The 20169-nt window shown below is 50.5% G+C and overlaps 1 protein-coding gene and 1 long non-coding RNA gene across 5 annotated transcripts in view; one reads left to right on the top strand and one right to left on the bottom strand.

Annotated features, from left to right (window-relative positions):
- pde4ba (phosphodiesterase 4B, cAMP-specific a) overlaps positions 1 to 20169 on the top strand; it is an 83266-nt gene that overhangs the window by 34301 nt on the left and 28796 nt on the right. For 3 of the 4 annotated variants that reach the window (XM_029146580.3, XM_029146585.3, XM_029146582.3), the window contains 4 exons: positions 16167 to 16361; positions 16601 to 16637; positions 17822 to 17892; positions 19323 to 19375. In XM_029146580.3, the coding sequence (XP_029002413.1) occupies positions 16167 to 16361; positions 16601 to 16637; positions 17822 to 17892; positions 19323 to 19375 (356 nt within the window). Of the gene's footprint in view, positions 1 to 9217; positions 9715 to 16166; positions 16362 to 16600; positions 16638 to 17821; positions 17893 to 19322; positions 19376 to 20169 lie in introns of those variants that run through there. The other variant, XM_029146583.3, reaches the window with a different exon arrangement.
- The window catches only part of LOC114853332 (uncharacterized), a 39453-nt gene continuing 35914 nt past the window's right edge, over positions 16631 to 20169 (bottom strand). The window contains exon 6 of the long non-coding RNA XR_008694554.1: positions 16631 to 17833. This is a non-coding gene — a long non-coding RNA (uncharacterized LOC114853332). The remainder of the gene's footprint in view (positions 17834 to 20169) is intronic.

Genomic DNA, 20169 nt, shown 5'->3' with positions numbered 1-20169 from the left:
TCGTGAGGAACGCACAAAACTAGCACTTAACATTTTGACCTAATTGGTCACGATGAGAGAAGACACAGATACTGCTGTGTCTATTTTTATATGCTCGTTTCTGCCTGACTCTTCTTACCGTGTGCGTTGGCTTGTATTAACTGGAGTGTTGTTCATTTTGAGTACCTCTCCATCTCCACTCACCCCTGGGAATCCCAGACTCCGCGTTTGCGAGCGCCGGCCCAGAAACGTCACACGGGGCCCGAAATGAATTGGAGCGCTGGAACAGTTGGCTGCTAATACCTGCGCGTGTAATAATCAGCGTGTACCTGCTCGTCTCGACGAGGACCCCCCGCTGTGAGGGGGGGGCGACCCGTCTGCCGGCGCCTCGTGTCGGGGCCGCGTGGCCTGAAAAGGCTCCTTGTGGCTGCGAGCTGCTGGGCCTGCTGGCAGCCGGCACGTGGCGACAGGGACGGAGCCCCTGCCAACAGTCGCCATCTGCCAACATCGCTGCGAGGCTCCTTGTGAGGCGAGAAGGGAAGAAAAAACAACAGACCCCTCTGGAACACTCACGCTGACACATCCCCGTCTCCCAGGAGCGCGTTCATCTCGCCGCCTCGGCTCCATCAGCGTGAGGGGGCAGGTGATGGAGGACGCTGTCTAACCCTGAAGAGCCTTAATGGCTTAATGATGGGTGGTAATGGCCGTGATTATTCAAGGTCACTGTAGAGGTTCAGCTCGGTGAGGATGGTGATGATAATGATACATTCACAGCAGTAATTAGTCAGGTTGTCATTTGCTTGTCTCGAAGACGCCACGCCGCGTCGCCGTGGAGACGGCTTAAAACCTGAGGAATGGAGCTGGAGGAGACACATCCATCACAGCAGCTGTGCGATGAGACCGCCTCTGATCTGCTATGAGTAGCTTGAAATGTTATAGTGGCTGGTTAGCTGCAGTAAAGCGTGGAGGACAGTTCCCTTCCTGCCGTCGGGGAGAAAAAAACAAACAGAACAGAACGAGATGAGCTTTTAATTACAGGCTTGTTTACAGTTGTCGTTGGCGTCACCCGAACGCGTCCCTCGGGGATCGTGTGTCTGATTTGTGCTTGAGGCGACTCCATCCGTCATCAACAACCGCTCAAGCGGGCCGTCCCGTCAGCAGAGGCACGCTGTTGAAACATCTTCCACCCGAAGAAGTGACAAACGAGGACGGGTGTAAACAGCAGAACCACGTTTTAGTCTCGACCGGTTGGACACGAGCGGCATCACCGCCAGGTGAAAACATGGCCGCCGCGTTGTTCTGCGCGAGAGGTGCAGGACGGGTGACGTTTTCTACCTCCGACCCACTCACTTCCCCCCAGCGGGTGCTTTTAAGCTAATAATACAAGCGGCCTTGCAGTCCTCTTCTTCTTCTCTTCTTAAGTGGAAGGAGCCGCGTGTGAAGGGCTCTGAAGGCGGCCCATTCCAGCCTAACAGGGAGGCGTGCGGCCGCTAATGGGGGCCGTTGGCACCTCCACTCGCCACCGGTCCCAGGGCAGGTGTGGGCTCCGTGGGTCATTAGTCCAGCTACAGTTCTCTGAGCAGCTCGTTAGAGCCGGTGGGACGAGCAGCGTTTTCAATTCCTTCCCGTTCAGTTGCATCGCGGCGCCCGGCGCTCTGCGTTACGGGGCGTCAGCCTCTCAAGCAGCTGCATGCTGGGTAATCCACGGGAACCTGGACGTTATGGAGCGTGCTGTTGTTTCTGTGTCAAGCCTCAGAGCCTCGTCTCCATTAGCACGTCTTACAAGTAGATTGTGAAGGACGGCGCTTGTTTATTCTGCTTTTCCTTTGTATTCATGGCAGAATAATTACACCCACGGAGCCGGCGGTTGAGGAACTATTCCAGTATGACTCATGACTCAGCTCCACTAGGGATATGTATTTTTAACACGGGCTGCTTTTAGATGATGTGCACATCACAGGGAGATGCTGCTTCCACTGTCACTATGACACCTTTTGTAAAATCATCTGAATTTATTCCTGACTTAAAAAATGCGAAGAAACTTTTCTTGTAGCTAACCTGCAGAGAGGCCGAGCGCTGCCCATCACACATGTTGAGTCCCTAAACGCATCCAAGCATGTGTACAGACCTGAGGATAGCGCCTAGCTAGCAGTGTCGCATTAGCATGCGGCTGCAGCCTTGTCGGTTGTGGCTCATTAGACCGAGGTGTCGGAGCCGAACCCGAACCCGGCGGCCGCTGTGGCCGTGACTGCGCTCGTTTGATGATCCGCCGGCGCCTGCGCTGTGAAACGGATGCAGGCTAGACCAGAGGTGGCTCAGCTCTGCAGTGAGTGACTCAGCTGGAAGGCGATGTTGGCCCCCCTCCACCTCTGTTTGATCCCCCACATGCCTTTTAGTCCATTGGGATCCATTCACATTGCTTCTGCTTCTCGTTTCATTCCTCTGTGTTATTTGTCCTTTAAATCCATCACTGGGCTCATTTGGCTCAAGCACCTGCAACGCGTCATGCTGTGTACGACCAAACCTGAGACATGGCCTCCTATTTCAGCATCCAGATCCCTGCTTTCTGCGTCTTATTGTCGTGTACACGTTGACAAGTTGCAGAAAGGAGCACTCCTCACTGTTAAATAATGAAAGAGCAGAAATCCTAGCGGGTCAGGGCAGAGGGCCGAGCAGATGATGGAGCGAGGTGCATGAGAGCACGCCAAGAGTCTGACACGTGCAGAGATCGAGGCTGAGCAAACATATCTTACATGCTGTTGCTTTGTATCCATATACATGTGTCCCGGTGTCAGTCAGTCACATGGGACGCGGTGGATGCTCATCAGGTTACAGGCAGGTGATTGTGTGATTGAGTGACTGTGTGTAGGAATCTGACCCCTGGACTAAGGTTTCAGGTGTGTGTGTGTGTGTGTGTGTGTGTGTGTGTGTGTGTGTGTGTGTGTGTGTGTGTGTGTGTGTGTGTGTGTGTGTGTGTGTGTGTGTGTGTGTGTCCCACAGAGAGCGTCTAGGAAACGGATCTCAGCAGATATTGAGGAACTGCTGACCTTGAATAGACAGGCTGTCAGACAGTGGAGGGGAATTCCCAACGCTGACTCCTACACCCTCCTCCGGCTGAGATGGAGGTAGCGTCAGATGAGGCCTTGCACATCTCTTTAATGAACGCCCAGACTCCCTGCAGCAAGGCAACATATAGTAGGCGGCTGCGAGTCTAGAGAGGTGTTCATTAGAGTAAATGGACCACAGGCTGCTGAACAGGCAGATGCTGGGAAGGCTCCTGAAATGCGGTCTAGTGTCTGAGCTGTTGCGCCGGCTCAGTGTGTGTGGCCTTCTCCTCACAGACCATTTGTTTTGGTTCACCAAATAGAATGTGAGGCGGCGGAGAAGGTGCACCAGCAGGTGGGTTCCAATTACCACGGTAACGCACGGCTCCCTGGGAAAGTTTCCACCCGGATGCTGGAAGAAGGGGCTCCACATACCAACTGTCAGGCAGTTAAACGGCCCGAAGTGTGGATCTGACGCCCATGCGTTGTGCTCCTGCCTGGGTTCACTCCCGTCCCCTGCGACCAGCAAACGCCGGTGCATTAGTGTGATGGATAGATGGCTAATGTGAAACTGGCTCAGGATGCGAGCACGCGGCGCTGGCTGCACATTCTCGCCTCAGACGAGACTGAGCAAACGTGTCTCGTAGTAAAAAGCCAAATCCCCAGTGGCTCATTTAGCTGTTGCAGGGACAAAAATAGGCTGGAAGCCGTCCCACGACACGCTGTTCAACTCAGACACAACGATAAGCGCAGACCGGTGCTGCACACTCACGCAATGCAAAGTGGTCCAGTTATAGAGAATGTGTCGTAGCGTGACAAGTTCAGAGCAGGCGTGATGCTCAACAGCAGGAGAATGAAAGGCGAAGGGAAACGGAAGAGCAGATCAGCTCAATACCTGCGATACACATCTGTCTGCAACACCAGCCGACGGGAGGGAATGAGGCACCAGAGACAAATTACCTGAAGGGGAAAGAGACGAGAGAGATGCAGGAAGCTATTTGAAGCGGGCCTTTGTGGGAGCTGCCCACCATGGCAACGGGGCGCCATGTTTGCTGCTAACAATGTGCGTCACACGTCCAACACATGCCGAGACGGCCGGGGGGGTGGGTTGCAGGACGGGGGGCAGGACACACAGGGAACAACTAGTGCAGGCTTTGCTTCTGTGTGTTTGGGGTTTTTAACGCTCGCTGCTGGACGTGGGTCCAGGGATCAATGTGGCCCCCGTGGGGAGCTGTGCAGAAGCTGAGCCCACGGGTCGATGGCGGTGGGCGGTGGACAGCGCCTCAAACAGTCCAGTCTCGTGTCAGGAGACACAACTTCATCTCCAAATGAGCGCGCTCTGTACTGCGAACGCTGGAACGCGCTGTCTGACAGGTAGCAGCCAATGGGCTTCATTACATCCCAACGCCCTTCAGCTTTTATCCTGTTATCCATCAATTCTGATGCATTTGATGCTTTTAAAGACTTAGACTTGTGTTCACTTACTGTAGGAATGTAGTGTAAATGAATGTGTGAATGGAAATCAGCTGTGCCACACTGTAGTGACTTTAAAGTCTTGCACTGACTCTTCTACATCACTTATACTCATTAGACCCAATACACTTGAACATGCACGCGACACATAGAAATGAAAAAGATACGTGATTATTTGAAGTTTCTAACTGTAAAGCGATTCAGCTTCAAGACTTGACGCGTGCATTAAATACTGACGAGTCATTGCTTTAGTTGTAATCAAAGCTTGGTCCCACTCTAAGGTCACAAAGCGTCGATGGAGCCAGGCTCATGAACGCGGTTGCCATGGAAATGTCTCTCACCTCAGTGTCGTCTCTTTTGTCTTGTTGCCGTGTTCGAACGCTTTCGCGGCTGACGAGTGTTTGAGGTTAGTGCGTCCTCGTCCTCCCTGTGACTGTGGCATAATCTGACTCTGTAGAAGAGGCTGAGTAACGTGTTCCCTCATTGCCTGCATTTGTCTTTGTGTGTGTGCGCGCGTGTGTGCGCGCGCATATGAGTCTGCTGAACTTTGAATCACACTCCATCTGTGAGTCTTTGCACACGGCGAGCGAGAGAAGCGCCACACTTAGTGCACGTACAGTTTGACTGTGGGAGATCTGCTGCCTGCTTTTATTCCAGTTTGTAAAACACGATGAGGCGTCTGACCTGAATTACAAATCAAATGCTAATTCACTTCATGCTCGGCAGTGGGTTAGAGGTCAGAATGTGTGAACTAATAGAAACCATTGGTGGGTGAGTCAGACAGAGAGAAAGGGCCGTGGTCCTTAAGTCAAAGTCAAATTAAAGACCTAGGACGTAGGAAGTGAGAGCTCATTTGTCAATCAATCATTTGTGAGATGTGGTTGTCGGTGGCCTTGGCGCTGCTGCTACACAGCAGGTGGTGAATGATCCTCCTGCAGCATTCGCTAACAACCGCTAACGGCTCTGAACACCTTCATTTCTCACCTGTCCTGTTTCGGAGGCTCTCAGCGGCATCGCTGGCGTTGGACCGCGGGTGTCCTGCTCGTTTACGAGGACGGCAGGAGGACGCCGACACTCACAAACACGTTAGCGTCCAAGCGCCGGATTGACGGGAAGCGACGCGGCGCGTTTGTGAGCCGCTGGCTGTAACGAGCAGTTTCAGTTGAGACTCGTTTGACAAATGCTCAACTTTCGTGCAGCGTTTCGCTTCTTTAGGAACAGGAAGAATGCACGGTGCCGTGAATGCGGCTGAAAGCGGCAGGTTTGAAAGCAGCAGTCGTGAGTCAAGTGCGTTTGGACGCTGCTGCTCTGCAGCAGCCGCTCGCTCCTCTCCTTGTGTTTGCTGGACGCCATTTGAAACCACCGGCTCAAGTGTCAGAAGGATGTGTGCACTTTGACCCTGTGGAGGCGCAACATGTGATACGTCATAGGCTGCACCCGCGGAATGTGAGCGGTACCTGGTCCAACACACCTCAACTGAGAAAAAGCAAGCGAATGGGAACAGACAGAAATGTCCGATGGTTTCATGTCTTTAGAGTTTTTAATAACTTTGTTGCTCGCTGTCTATGTGCTTTTCCAATGAGCCGAGCTCTAATTGGCTTTGGCACCGCTGCCAATAATCAGCTCGTCAGAATAAGGCTTGTTCCTGAACGAGCTGAAGCTGCTCTCCTGCCTCATCCTGTTTGCTGGGGGGAGGGGGCTTCGATGGCCACCGGCGCTGCTGCTGCCGGTCCTGGATCAGAACCGTGATGATCAGAGTGTTGGTCAGTGCTGCTGACGCTGCGTGTTAAACTGAGCAGAGAGCGGCTCTGCAGTGCGGGGATTCACTTAATGCCTCTTTTTTTTTAGTGGAGGAATTAGATTTATACAGAGACGGAGGAGGGGGTGCAGGCGCCTGCTGGTCTCGCGTTCTCCCTTAAGTCTGATCTTAAAATTGAGCCAAGGGCGATTACCTCCGGCCTCCGCCTTTTCACACCCGCGTGCGTCACCGTCTTCCTCCGGTCGTCGTCTCCTCGTCTCCTCGTCTCCTCGTCTCCTCTCTCTCCGTCACACATTTCCGTGGCAACCCGGCGATGACCTCAGCTGCGATGCAGGAGCGAAGGCGACGACGAGCGTCGTCCGGTCTGGAACGAAGAAAAACACACCTGCACCTCGCTCCAGCGCCGGCCGCAGTCACAGTCGCTGTTTGTGGGACTGACTCCAGGTCAGTCGTCCCCAGTGATGCTCAGCGGCGCACGTCGCCCCTCATGGAGTCACACATGTGTCTGTGGAACATGACAGAAAGCAGAATGGTGGTCGTCTTTAGCGGCTCGTCTAATGTCTTTGCTGCAACTAGCTTAACCTCGGCATTTAGCCTTGCGTTCGACTGTAGGTGAAGCTAATGAAGTGTGTGCTTTATACTGATCTTCCATTTTAATAACGTCGCACAACCTTTGTTTGAGGTTTGTTTCAGCTCTGCAGCCTCTGAGTCGGAGGCGCCTGAGCATTAACGCGTGTGTCATTCAAACCTATTTAAGGGTCAGAAATGAGCCGCTGAGATGGCGTCTGACTCACTGATGACTGGACCGGTTGAACTGGACCTCTGCAGGATGTTTAGCGCATTAACGCTGTTTTTTGTGGCTGCTGCACCAAGAACCCATTCTCTCAAAGACACCGACTCCTCTCACTTTTCTTCCCATTGTGGTTGACGCGTCTTTCTCAACTTTGTCGCTTCCTCTCATATTTAAATAGCACCGACGGTGTTGTTTGATTCTGATCTAATGCGACTGCACGTGCGTTGGAATGAGAGACGCCGCGTTGGTGTCAGAGGTGATGTCGTGCCTGTCAGGTTCTGTCAGGTTCTGTCAGATGCATCTCAGACCCGATTCGCAGCCTTTGTTTTTGCGTGGAGTCAAAGGCATTTCGCTAAAGTTAGTGCTTTGTTTGTTACTTTTTGCTTCTCGTCTGCTCCTGCTGTCACGTAGACGCTTAATCACGTTTTTCTGCTGATGCACGAAGCTGCTGAGCAAAATGTCTCATTCTGCGTCTGCAACCTCGCTGTGAGTGGAATTCCAGCCCGCGTGGTCCCAACAGGCCAGGAGAGACCCGAGGCGCGGCTCTCGCGCTCCGCTGGCGCCGTGACGTGCGTCGCTGTGACGTAGTTCAGCGTTGACCCGCCTCGTCTCACTTTGGCCTCATCCAGACAGAACCCACGCCTCACGGGCTCCTGCAGCTGCTTCACAGCTTCACAACCGCTTAGATTTGTGCCTCCGACCCGCTGTGAAGGAACGGAGCCCTGTTCGCATGCTGTCTCATGCCGGCTCCGGTTCTGAGAGCCGTCTGTCAGCCGCGGGTCCTCTGCTGCATCATCTCGCACGCCGCGTCCTGGAACTGTGAATTTCCAGGGCCCGTCTCCGCTGACGCCGGGCTGCGGACGTGGAGTCACACCGCCACCCTGTGGACACGAGCCTGCATAGCGGGTAGTTGGGTTCAAACAGCGCCCCCTGGTGTCTCGCACTCCTCACACCTGAGGACGGGAGAAGCTCCCTCAGTGCCCGTGGCTGTAATGGGATTCCTTCTGATAAATAGAGTCAACTCTACTCAATCCTAGAACCGGTTTCATTTTAAATTTGTGTGACATCTGACATTTTCACGCTTCAGGCCCGAATGAGCGTGAGCTGTGAATGAGCGTTTGCAGGGTTCTGGGAGGAGTGGGTTCCGTGGCGCCGGGTTCTGCGGTGAACCCTTCAGGTCATTGGGGAGGGGTGTCACACGCAGCCTGCATCGTCTCCGTCCTCGTGTGTGAAACCAGGGAGCAGTGGTGTGGGAACGGCGCTGATGCCCCTCGGTGCCTGTGAGCTGCTCCTCCCCTGGCGTGTTCTCTTTCCTCTGAGTGCTTGTGTCATGCGTCATCGCGTCCAGGTGAGGTACGAGGAAGCCAACCTGTCTTGTCTTGCCGGCAGAGCTTTTCCTGTAGGGTTTTATGACTTCCCATAAAGAAGGTGCTAATTTTTCTGACAGAAGATTTGTATTAATATTTGACCTTAACATGAATGACAATAAAAGGTTGTTGCTGAAAGTATTTTATTTTGAAGTTGGGAGAGTCTGAATAGCAAATGTATTAAAGTGAATTCAACACAACTGAATGCCCTGTTCATCGGAACGCTGTGGTCACAGTTATGATACGAGGGCTTGGCCTCCTGTGATGCAGCAGATGCCGCCTCTTCCTCACACAGATGGTTAAGGTGGGCCCAGGTTTCTGGATCAGCAGGAAATGAACACGGCACGCTTGCCTTTAGCAGGATTCACGCCATGACACAGGTCAACAGCAACAACCGCCTTCCATTCAGATTCTTATTCCCAGTTTCACTGTCTGAGGAGGTAATGAGGTGCACGTGTGGGGTTTATAAGCAGCATTTAGCCATTTATACACACACACACACACACACACACACACACACACACCTTATCATTGGTTTACTTTACCAAAAGGTCACAAGTTATGACTCCACTCCACTGACTCCGCTCCGGAATTTGGCTGCGCCTCCTGTCTGTGTCGGGCCAAGCTGAAGGAAACCAACCACACACACACACACACACACACACACACACACACACACACACACACACACACACACACACACATCGTGGGGAGGAACTAGAGCCTGTGACGAAGTCCACAGAGAGAGAGAGAGAGCGAGTGGAGCGAGTCAGAGTGTGAGGGACTTGGAGGGTTCAGTGATGTGGCGTGTGGACGGCTGCGTGTGTCGCTGTGTGTGATGTGAGTCAGGTGTTTGTTTCCCCGTGTGCTGCTGTTGCCGGTGCAGAAGAGGGCGCGTGTGATGGATCAGCTCCTGACTAACTTGTGTGAGAGCGCTTTTACAGGTAGCAGTCACAGCCTGAGTGATGTTTGGCTCGTCTCGTAGTCATACTGTATATGTGCGTGTGCGCGTGTGCGTGTGGGCGCGTGTGTGTGTTACTACCTGCTGCTCTTCTTCACGATGCTGCTGAGTGACGGGTGTGTGTGTGATGATGTGTGACCTCCTTACAGTATGCGTGTCCGCGTGTGTGACGTTTGCGGCTTCCACGTGTGATTGTGTGATGATGTGTGCATGAGTGCGTGTGTGTGTGTCGGGGCGATGTACCGGCGTTCACCCTGTGCCAGAGGAAGGGTTCATTTCGACTTCAGTGAGGAAGTCATCAGGAAACTTCACGCCGCCAACCACAGCCACGCTCCCAGGTCAGGAATCACACGCTCCGTTCCTGCTGATGCGTCCTTGTTCTGACCTCTCATTCATGTTAATGTCAGCCTGCTGCCGTTTCCTCCATTTCACGCCGCCTCACTTCATTGAAGTGTGGTAGTGTTAGTTGTGGTGCTCCCTGAGCTCCTCCCATTGCTGTAGCTGCTGTGTGTAGTCTTACTTCCCTTTTCCCATATGTTGAGCAGCCTCTGGTGCGTTTCTCGTCTTCCGACCGCACTGATCCCTGGCTGGAATGTGGTCAAATGCCCCGTCACGTGTTTGGGAGGCTGAAGCCACTGAGGTTTCACAGTTTGGACGCTCTGATGAAGTTGCTTTGTGCGTTTGTCTGGGGTTAAGACACCGTCGTGTCATTTGACATTCAAATGCGGCTTGAGATCGATTTGTTTATCAAGCGGGCTTTTTTTCTGTCTTTTTGGAGTCTGTTTAGACCGACTGGCTCAGTAACAACCGGACGACCCGAAGGTCGGAGCCTAAAAATTCAAATCGTGACAGTGAACGGTCTGAAATAGACTCAGCCTTTAGCAACAAATGTGCCTGTGTTGTCCGGACGCCTTATCTCGTGTGTTCAATCGCCTCCCAACCTCCACAGTGTTTGACTCTTTCCACACAGAACCAGGACCAGCGCCTGCTGTAAAGCGGTGTCCTGAGCTGGAGGGCATGAGCTGTTCGCCAGATGAGGAGAGGAAAATATTTCTGACAAAAAGGACTCACACGTCTCTTTTTCTCCGTAGGTTCAGGACGCTGACACATCTATTTGTTGAGAAAAGTGGACTGAGCTTAAGCAGCCTGAGCCTGAGGAGCAGTGACACAGTTTAGTTAGTCTGCACATAGCAGCACATGGCAAATCTGATCAATGACTTCATGTAATTGTTTGTACATAATATAAACCCCATTAAACCACTGCTCCACGCGGCCGCTGTGTGGTATCATGTTGGTTTTCATATTTGGCCAGTTGTGATAAGACTCGCAGTAAAACAGCGTGTCCTTCACGTCGCAGGGTTGTTGTTGGTCGCAGCCGCACAGTAAAAGTGTGTGTTCCACACTCCTGAAGCCTCGTTGCTGGTGGAAATGAGGTGAGGAATGGTCAGCAGAGCTAACGATGTGGACGACAGAGGAGAAATGAGCCAGCGTGAAAACTAGGCTGGGGCTCTGCCCAGGAGGATTGTGGGTATTCTTGCTTAGCCGGGGCCCACTTTTAGGGGTTGAACAATGACGTGGGTGAAGTGTCGCTTATTGAACCAAATAGGATCCCAAACCCCGGTTCTCCGGCTCCGGTTCCACCTCCACGGCCGCGGGTTTCCTGTGGAAAGTCCTGCTCTCTGCTTGAGAAAGCAGAAGTGCGCAGGTGCCCTCTGTGCTGCGTCGCTGGTGCTTCGCTCACGCAGGCGGAGCGGCAGCGCAGGAGCCGGGCTCTAAATGCGCTGGGAGCCGTCCTGACATCCAGCGTGTACCAACACTGGGCTCATTATGCTCTGTGGGCGTGTGCACACATTTGCTTATACGTAGAGACGCCATATCAGCCATGCGTGCGCCGTTTCCCACCCGACGGGCTCAGGCAGCTGTTTGAATAGTGACCCGGATTCTATGGCAGGAAAACAAAGGTCACCTTTTATTTGTTCAGAGGCTTTTCCTGAGCGCTGAGTCTTGTGCTACTCGTTACACACCTCCAGGTTTGAGTCTACGCTGGGCTGCACATCTGGAGCCTTTCAGTGCACAGGACACGGGCAGCGTTGCATGCAGCACGATTGTAATTAGTCACTCAACCAGAAGCAATAATGCGTCTTAAATAGAGATTCGGAGCCACAGCTTTGGACAAAATGAGCCTAAATTGCCTGGACGCGTCGTCTGCAGCCACCAGAGCGCAGAGCTCAGTCCGGCGCTGGGAGCTGTGGTTTCTCAACAGCTGGTCCCGGGGCGTCTGCGAGCCGCGCTTTACGTCTCATTATGTGATAAATAGCTGTCAGCATTTAGAAGCAGATTTCTTTTCAGCTCGTGACCTAATTTCCCTTTTCAGGGCACGACTCTGAATAGCAGGGTTTTGTGCTCGCTTGCCCATGGGCGCGGTGCAGCGCGGCGCAGCGTTTGCGGTTCGCCTGTAGTTTTATTTGCAGCTTTACTTGCAGCTGTTATGGAGATGGGGACTCAGAGGTGTGTCCTGCAGGGCGGCTGGAGCTTTGGACGTTTGAGTGCAGGCTGAAGCTAAAATGAGACGCTTTTGAAGTGGAGTTTGTCATATTATTGATGATTATGACAATTAAGACAATAAGGAGGAGGATAAATGACAGGGAGGACCACAGAGAAGATGGTGACTAATGATGAAGATGCTTCACGAGCTGATCAGTCCCTAAATATTGGCCTGAATGAACAACGCTGGGCTCCGGTGAATAGAAGTCAGTTCTGCAGCTACATGCGCATGGATGATGACTCGGGCCGGGCCCTCATCCCTGTACATCTGCAGTTCTGAGCCCTGAGTCCCGTTGGAATCGGCCTTCATCTCTGTTTGGTCACAGAATTCAAGGGTCAGAGGACACGCTTGACTCCCAGCGTGGTTCAGTCTTGATGTAACGTCTGCTTGGGCGCATCAGAGGTCTGTGTGCGTAAATGTCAGTCCATCAGCGTGGGCTGCAGGACTGGACTCCTTGTGTAACTCTATTAACGATGCATGTGGGAAACAAACTCCAACGAACAACCGAGTGAAAGTCTTCTGACTGACTGGAAGCTCTGCTGCCGTCCGTTCACACCTGGACGCCTGCATGTGTGTCGTGTTCAGACTGGCTCAGCTGATGAGCTATTTTTAGGCCCTCTCAGACTCCTGGAGGATCATCACAGTGGGAACGTCACACTCTGGCTGCTCTGATGGGGTCAGTCTTCTTCTGGGACGTCTCTCGGAGCTGTTGGCTCAGTGGGAGACGTTCTTTTGGGATCGGCTGCTCGACCCGGTGCCAAACGTTTGATCACGCGCTTAATAACAGACCACAATCGAAATCACGCCGAGGAGCTAATGTTTAAGCCTCGGCCGCGGCGTGAACAAACAGGAGGCGTTACCATGGCATCCGTGTTGTCACAACCTGCCAGACGAATGGGAGCTGCTTTCCCGTCACAATAACACACAGGAAGAAGGAGATTAATGCAGAGTAAGAATGTTTTTTTCTTCTGTCACTGATTCAGAAAGCATCTTTTTACTGGTCTAAATGTTCTAAAGGTAAAAAATCACACACAAGCAGAGTTCATAGCAAGAGTTATGTTTGTGTTTAACAGTCTAAATAGTTATGGTTACTCTTTGTTTCACCAATATCAGCAGAAATGTTGGTCAGATGCTTTATTATGATTAACCAGAGTCTCTCTCAACTTTTAACCCACTGACTCGTTCTCCTGCTGCTTCTCGTGTTCTCATCATCACGTTTTAAGGATCTCCTTCGGGTCAAACTTTGGATAATGCTTTGATACAGTAGATGAAGTGCCGCTATAGCAATGCATGGTCAGCTCCCACGCTCGCTGCCCAGCACCTGCTCAGACCCACACAGACAGTACAGTGCATGCATCCAGGTGTGACCCAGCTGCTTCAGCTCAGACGCGCGGCGTGAGACCTTCCATCCCGTCACACCTGCCGTGACGTGAATCCACACACAGGATGCGGACTTTTCCCACTCCACCGGTGGCTGCTGTCAGCCTGGAACAACACCATTGTCTCACCGCTGGGAAGCGGACTCATTTCCCAGAACCTGTGCTGCTGTTTAACCCGAGCTAGTGACAGTTTATGATTCAGAATATTAACAGGCGCGTTTGTGTGTTTCTAACACTGTCTGCTGGATCTGAAATGTCCGTGTGCACAGTGATGTGCCTCATTTATTCCTACCGCTTGCTCACACGTTGCATAGCGAGCATCATCATAAAGGTCCGGTTTACTGGATCAGAACTGATCGATCGTGTACCTGAACAACTTTGTTTGTTGTACTACAGACACGCAGGTCCAGTTTGTCCACATGCTCAGGCTCGCTCGGACACATACGGAGGTTTCTGGACCTGATCCGTGGTCTTTTCGTGTTTTGAGCCAGTCCGTCGGTCGCTCAGCGCTACAGTAGTCACACATGCAGCTGGATCATGGGAAAGGAATGCGGTGTCATCCTAAGCAGTGGCTGTGGGGTCAGAGGGGGCACTTCCTGATTGCTTAGCTGAAACACAACGCCGCAGAGACGACGGACTGCGCCCGTGTCATAATGATGGCGCCCAATTAGAAGAAGCGCCCGCTGCGAAGGCGCTCCCACGGATCCTCGCCCTCTGTGTGTCTGGAAGGTCATCAGGGTCATCATAATAATATGAAAACACCGCCGTGCGTCATGGGACCTGCTGACGCGCTCATCCGCTTTAACCTGCATTCACACATTGTCAGATTCCTCCAAGTCATGCTAGTCAGACTAATTGTTTCCCTCTGCATGGAAGCCCATAATTGCTGCGACGCGTCTGGCCTCCGCCGGCCTCCACCTCTCAGTAGTTTGGATAAACAGTTCCTGTCGTCATCCTGTCTTGGATCGTGGCGTTTCGTGGATGGAGTTCTGTGATCAAACAGTGAGGAGAGTTTCTCATATGAGTGGACAGCCAGCTTCATTCGCAGGCTCTGTTCCCATGCTCGGTCTGCCTTGTTATTTGAAGGGTAAATGCTTGGATATCCCCTCTTTGTCCCGTTGAGCAGAGCAGTGAGAAAACACAGCTGTACGACAGATGACACTATTTAACACCTGCGTTGTTGCTTCTCATTAGAATCCTTCAGCCCTGATGCTAATAATCTACTGAGGAAGTCACGAGGTTCCGTGTTGCATCTGTAGGTTGCATTCATGATTCCAACTACACCTGCGTAGTACTGCAGTGCATCATGGGTAACACAGTTCACGGGGGCTTCTGGGTTTCATTTCGTCTTTTATAGCAGCTGAGGCCGTCTTCACTCGCTGTGGTGCAGGTCGAGCGCTGGCTCTTCTGTTCCATCGAACACGGCTCTTGTGACTCAGCTGAGTTAAGGAACTGAGGTGTTGCTTTGGCAGTAAACGGACATGTGCTCCCTCCTCCTGGTGCCTCAACTTCTATTTTTGCTGTTTTTATTCTGCTTTATTTCTGCTTTTTTATTTCTGCATGGCTTGTTTACATTGTCTCGCCGCTTCTTTGTCCTGCGCACGCTCCACTCGCGCCCTGCAGCCCAGAACTCCTGCCTAAAAACACAGAACACGGCTCCTTCACGTCGTCACTGAAGCCTTGTTCTGACAGATGTTGGGTCCTGGAGGCATTTCCTGGCTCCGTGAAAGCTTCTGAAGGCCTCTGCTTGTGTCATCGGCCTCTGTAGCGTCAATGTTGCGGAAGCTTTTTGTCTTTTACACACTATACACGTGTGTGTGTGTGTGTGTGTGTGTGTGTGTGTGTGTGTGTGTGTGTGTGTGTGTGTGTGTGTGTGTGTGTGTGTGTGTGTGTGTGTGTGTGTGTGTGTGTTGCGCTGCACTGAACTCGTGTGCACTGGTCACACGTGATGGGAACACACAAAGCTCTGGATTGACCCGAGGGCAGAGCAGTGGAGCGTTTAACGCACAGTGAACATATGAGTGTGTATGCACGCAGAAAACGTTCCCATCATTCACCTCCGCTGTTCACGCAGGCTTTAGGATGTCAGTCATTTCAATCTGCACCTACTGGAAGGATACAGTAAAGCTTCAGCTGCTGTTACTCATCAACCTGTCATAAAAAGTTAGCTCAAACGTCCTCTCTTTAAAAAAACACAGCTTACGTTTAGTGAAAGCAACAAATCATCAAAACTGAATAATATACGAAAGCAGCTGCATCTGCTGTGAGGAGATCCTCCAGATAAACTGTATTTTGCATTCCAGGTTTCCAGAACGTTACCAAGCACTCGAACGTATGTGGCCTTTCTGCAAACACTGGATATTTAGTTGGGGAATCATCACAGATGAATCCTTCAGAGGTTTCAGTCCAGCGTGTGAGGCTGCAACACTCCTCCTGGCGGTGTGTGTTTCACATGCAGAGAGAGAGAAGGAGGGAAAGAGAGAGAGACAGAGAGAGACAGAGACGGAGAGAGACACTGGAATCAAAAGTGCGCTTTTCTGAACAGGCAGGAAAGTGAACGTCACACGCTGTCTCTGTGTGAGGCTGCTCCGCTGCGTGTGCCGCGCCGATATCCTTCCCCACGCGTCTCCTCCTTTAATGAGACCCTCCTCCTCCCCCTCTCGTCCGCCCGTCTCTGATGCCGTCTACCAGAACGCTGTGCTCTCCAGCGTGTCGCTCTGACCTTTCTTGGCCGGTCGCGATGCGACTGCTTCCATTGTACGCGGCCGCGTGCGCGTTAGGACTGTGTTTACACCACACACGACATCATGTGTCCGTCCCTCGCGCTCGCTGTGCTGATGAGGCTCCTCTGTGTGTCTGTCTCCAGCTTTGACGTGGAAAATGGCCCGTCTGCCGGCTGCAGCCCCCTGGACCCCCAGGCCTCCCCCGGCTCCGGCCTGGTGCTCCACACTAACTTTCCGGGCCACAACCAGCGCAGGGAGTCCTTCCTGTACCGCTCCGACAGCGACTACGACCTGTCGCCAAAGTCCATGTCACGAAACTCCTCCATCGCCTCAGAACTGTGAGCAGAACGCACACCGCACGCCTTCATTTTGTGACTGATGTTAAAGGTCTAATTCAACTGGAACTTAAGCTGCTGTTTGATCATGACAGAAAGTACTTTCCATGAAACTGATGTTTGCTGTGGATCATGTCTGGGCACATTTCTAACCACGTGTGTGTGTGTGTGTGTGTGTGTGTGTGTGTGTGTGTGTGTGTGTGTGTGTGTGTGTGTGTGTGTGTGTGTGTGTGTGCTTCCAGACACGGTGATGATCTGATCGTAACCCCTTTTGCTCAGGTACATACTTTATTTCCTTTACATTTTCATACTGTACTGTTTTGTACTGTCACAGCAATGTAACAATATGAATACTTTAAAGTACTCCTAAAAATGTAAATGCAATGTTACAGACCCTTAACGTAAATGCAGAGCAGTTGTACACTCAAAAAAATAATCAGGCCTAAAACATGGACTTTTATAACTTAATTACATGTTATTTTTTCATGTAATTTTATCACATAAATACCAGGTAAGAGGTGACATTTAATGTGAAGTTTTTTCAGTCAGGTCAGGGTTATGCCCTTAAATTATGTTTAGTTTAAGAATAATTACGTAAAGTTAATGCAAATTTACACATAAACCTTATCATGTACAGATAATGAGGAACTTTATTTATTTCTATTTCATCAGTTTATGGTTATGTGGTAAATTTTCATAAAATAAGACAAACTTCAGATTCTTGCACAGAAATTGTGTTTTCTTCCTCAATCCCTCACTCAGGGTGGCAAGCAGCCGCATTTGGGACACACTGGGAGCTACTGTGAATGGTCTCACTCATGGGCCTAGTGGGACCAACTGGGCTCAAACCAGCAAACGCCTGCTTCTTAGACTAACATTGTACCCACTGAGCCGTCAGAAGACTGCTTTGATGCGAATATTTTTAAAACAGCAAATACAGATATAAGTATAAATGTATAAGGTAACTTTCTTTTTATTAGTAAGTAGTTTACAGGTGGCTCAGTGGGTATGGCAGGTCTGGGAAGCAGGATGTAATGTTGCTTTATGTGGATATTTCACATAACCATAATCTGATGAAAACATTAACGTTAATATGAAATTAGGTTTATGTGTAAAATTACATTAACTTGTAATCCTTTATTCTTAAGGTATGTCATTTAAAGGCATAACCCTACTAAATCATAGATTTCAAGTAAAGGTTATTAGATTTTTTTTACATATAGTACTGTAAATGTTTGACTTTTGAACTTTTGTCTAAGCTGTTTTTAACTTCTGGTGAAGTTAAAAACAGAGCTTTATGGAAATGATGTTGGGATCCAGGCTCCCGTGGGGGTCGTATTTATGCCTTCGACTCGATGTTTGGGCCTCGTACTATGCTGATGAAGATGAATTCCTTGCTGTGTGGATCCCAGACTTGTTTACTGATATTTCATTTCTTCTCCTCATTCCTGCCGTGGCTCTAGGTTCTGGCAAGCCTACGAAGTGTAAGGAACAACTTCACTGTACTGACCAATGTCCAGTGTGCCTCCAGCAAGTAAGTGTGACTCAGTCAAAGTTAGATGTATTCTCAGAAAGTTTCTCCATGTGTCACTTCACACCAGTATCAACACTTCTACATCCCTAAACATTACTGAGTTAATCAAAAATTAAATACAAACGAGGGACGAGCAGACGATGCAGTGCTCAGGTAGACCACCAGGGGGCGGCATTGCTCTTTAAATGTCCTGCTACGTGACGTGAGCCTGTTGCCAGGATGCTTTCATCACTTAGAGCTGAGCAGCCAAAGTAGAAGCCAACATTTTAAACAGTTTAAAACATTTTAAGGTGCTAACTTATCATTAAGGGGAAAGTAAAGTGTCAGAACAATGTCAGTAAATTCCTCGTTCCTCATTAGAATAGTTTCGCTCCTTGACCTTAAATGCTGCACAAAGGGTTGGTGTATTGTGGGGAAGCACAAACATCCTATTCTGTCCCCGCTACGTTTATTCTGATCTACTCCAGTGGCCATTGGATCATATATCTATATTTATTTGGAAACCTTTAAAATTTTCTTTCTTGTTTCTTGTCGTAGTTCAGTCACTGCTGAACTCGTTAAAACCACGGTATCTGTTGCCTCATCTAGTTCTACACTAATGAAACTAATGAAGGACTAATAAAAGCATCGCCGTCAGCCTCCGCCCCCTGTGGAGCGGAGGCTGACGGCCTCCTATAGGGCTCCATCCGCTCTGTTCTCACTGTCTGGGCTTCTATACGTGTAGGTCCTCTCTCCAGTGACTGCACCAACACCCAGCGTTCTGCACAGACTCCAGCTCAGGCCCGTCTGACCTACATTCAGCTTTAACACAACACGCTCGCTGCATCGACCAACTTGTGAATGCGCACACTGCATAAGCTGCATATATTTCCAGGCTCGCTGTCGCGTCCCACCCTCCAGCTGTCGCACAACCAGCGGGTCGGGCCCGCCACTCGCCGCTTCACATGTCACCGCAGTGAATCTGTTTATTTGGGCACGTGTCGCGCCCCAGTATTTATAGCGAACGCTGCTCCGCCTCCCCTGTCTGGACGGGGTTCTATAGAACTCACTGTCTGATGAATAAACACACGTTGAGTTGTTTTTTTTCTCCACCTTTTTCTGTATCGATACATAATAGTCAGATCAAATGCCATTTAGTTGCTGCTTGTTTTTTCCAGCCTCTGATTGGTTGAACACACCTGATCCAGGTACTTAGTAGCAGCTTGGCAGGAACGACTGGAAAACATCCTGACAGACTAATACGTTGCTCATGAGGCGACACTTGTTATTTTATGGTTTGACTGAATTGACTCCATCCGTCTGTCCGTCCGTGCTGCTGCCAGTTCCATCCTGGACTGACTTCTGGAGGAGAATCGTACTGTCATATGGAATCATACGTGTGGTGTTGATCAGTGTTGGCACAGTAACACTGTCTTTCTGTCCGTCTTTAGGAGATCTCCTGCAGCAGCGACTCAGCCCCCGATCACCAGGGTTTGTCTCCCAGGTAAGAGCCTCAGGAATGTCCTGCTACGTGAAGAACTCCCTCCCTCCTCCTCGCTCGCCCTTCTCACATGAACTGGCCTACGTGACCGATTTCACTCCCCCCCCCCCGATCTGTCTCCATCTCCAACAAAGTTGTCATCAGACTCATTAACCTTGTTGAAACGCCATTGAATTGTGAAGCTGAGACAAACGCTCACCCCGGTCCGTCTGAGAGCAGGCGGCACAAAGAGCGCAAACCTCCCGCTCTGCTTTCATCACGCTTGACTTTAAGTGCTGTCTGGTACGTGTGTACGCACACGTCCAGAGCAGTAAGAGGCAGTGTGTGTGTGTGTGTGTGTGTGTGTGTGTGTGTACTGTAGATCTGTATCTTTGCAAATGTGCTTCTTACAAACTGTATGTTTGAGTTGTCTTCATTTAATTTTAATTTTAGACTGATTTCGGAAACATGATATGGTCAAATATTTTTAAATAATATATCTTATCTTATGTATCTTATCAAATATCTTAAATAATTATTTAATTTATTTATTGTGGAAAAGTCTTAAATATCTACATTTAGCACAAGTGTGTAACCTCTCAGATTATAAAGACTTGGCTGGGATGATAAACAGGAGCCTTTGCCAGGGTCTTTGCTGCCTGATCTTGACGTTTTGTAGAAATGTGCCCAACTGTAGCTCAAACAAACCTACAGTAGAGAGTTGGTGCTGCTCCCAGGCCTCTAAAGGTTACACACAGATTATAGTTTGGACAGATTGTGCACAACCAGGTACATGTAGTGGATCAACAGATCCGTCT

This window comes from Betta splendens, chromosome 4 (assembly GCF_900634795.4).
Source record: "Betta splendens chromosome 4, fBetSpl5.4, whole genome shotgun sequence".
NCBI lineage: Eukaryota > Metazoa > Chordata > Actinopteri > Anabantiformes > Osphronemidae > Betta > Betta splendens.
Note: the sequence above shows the minus strand (reverse complement) of the source record. Positions and strands in the feature narration are given on the sequence as shown.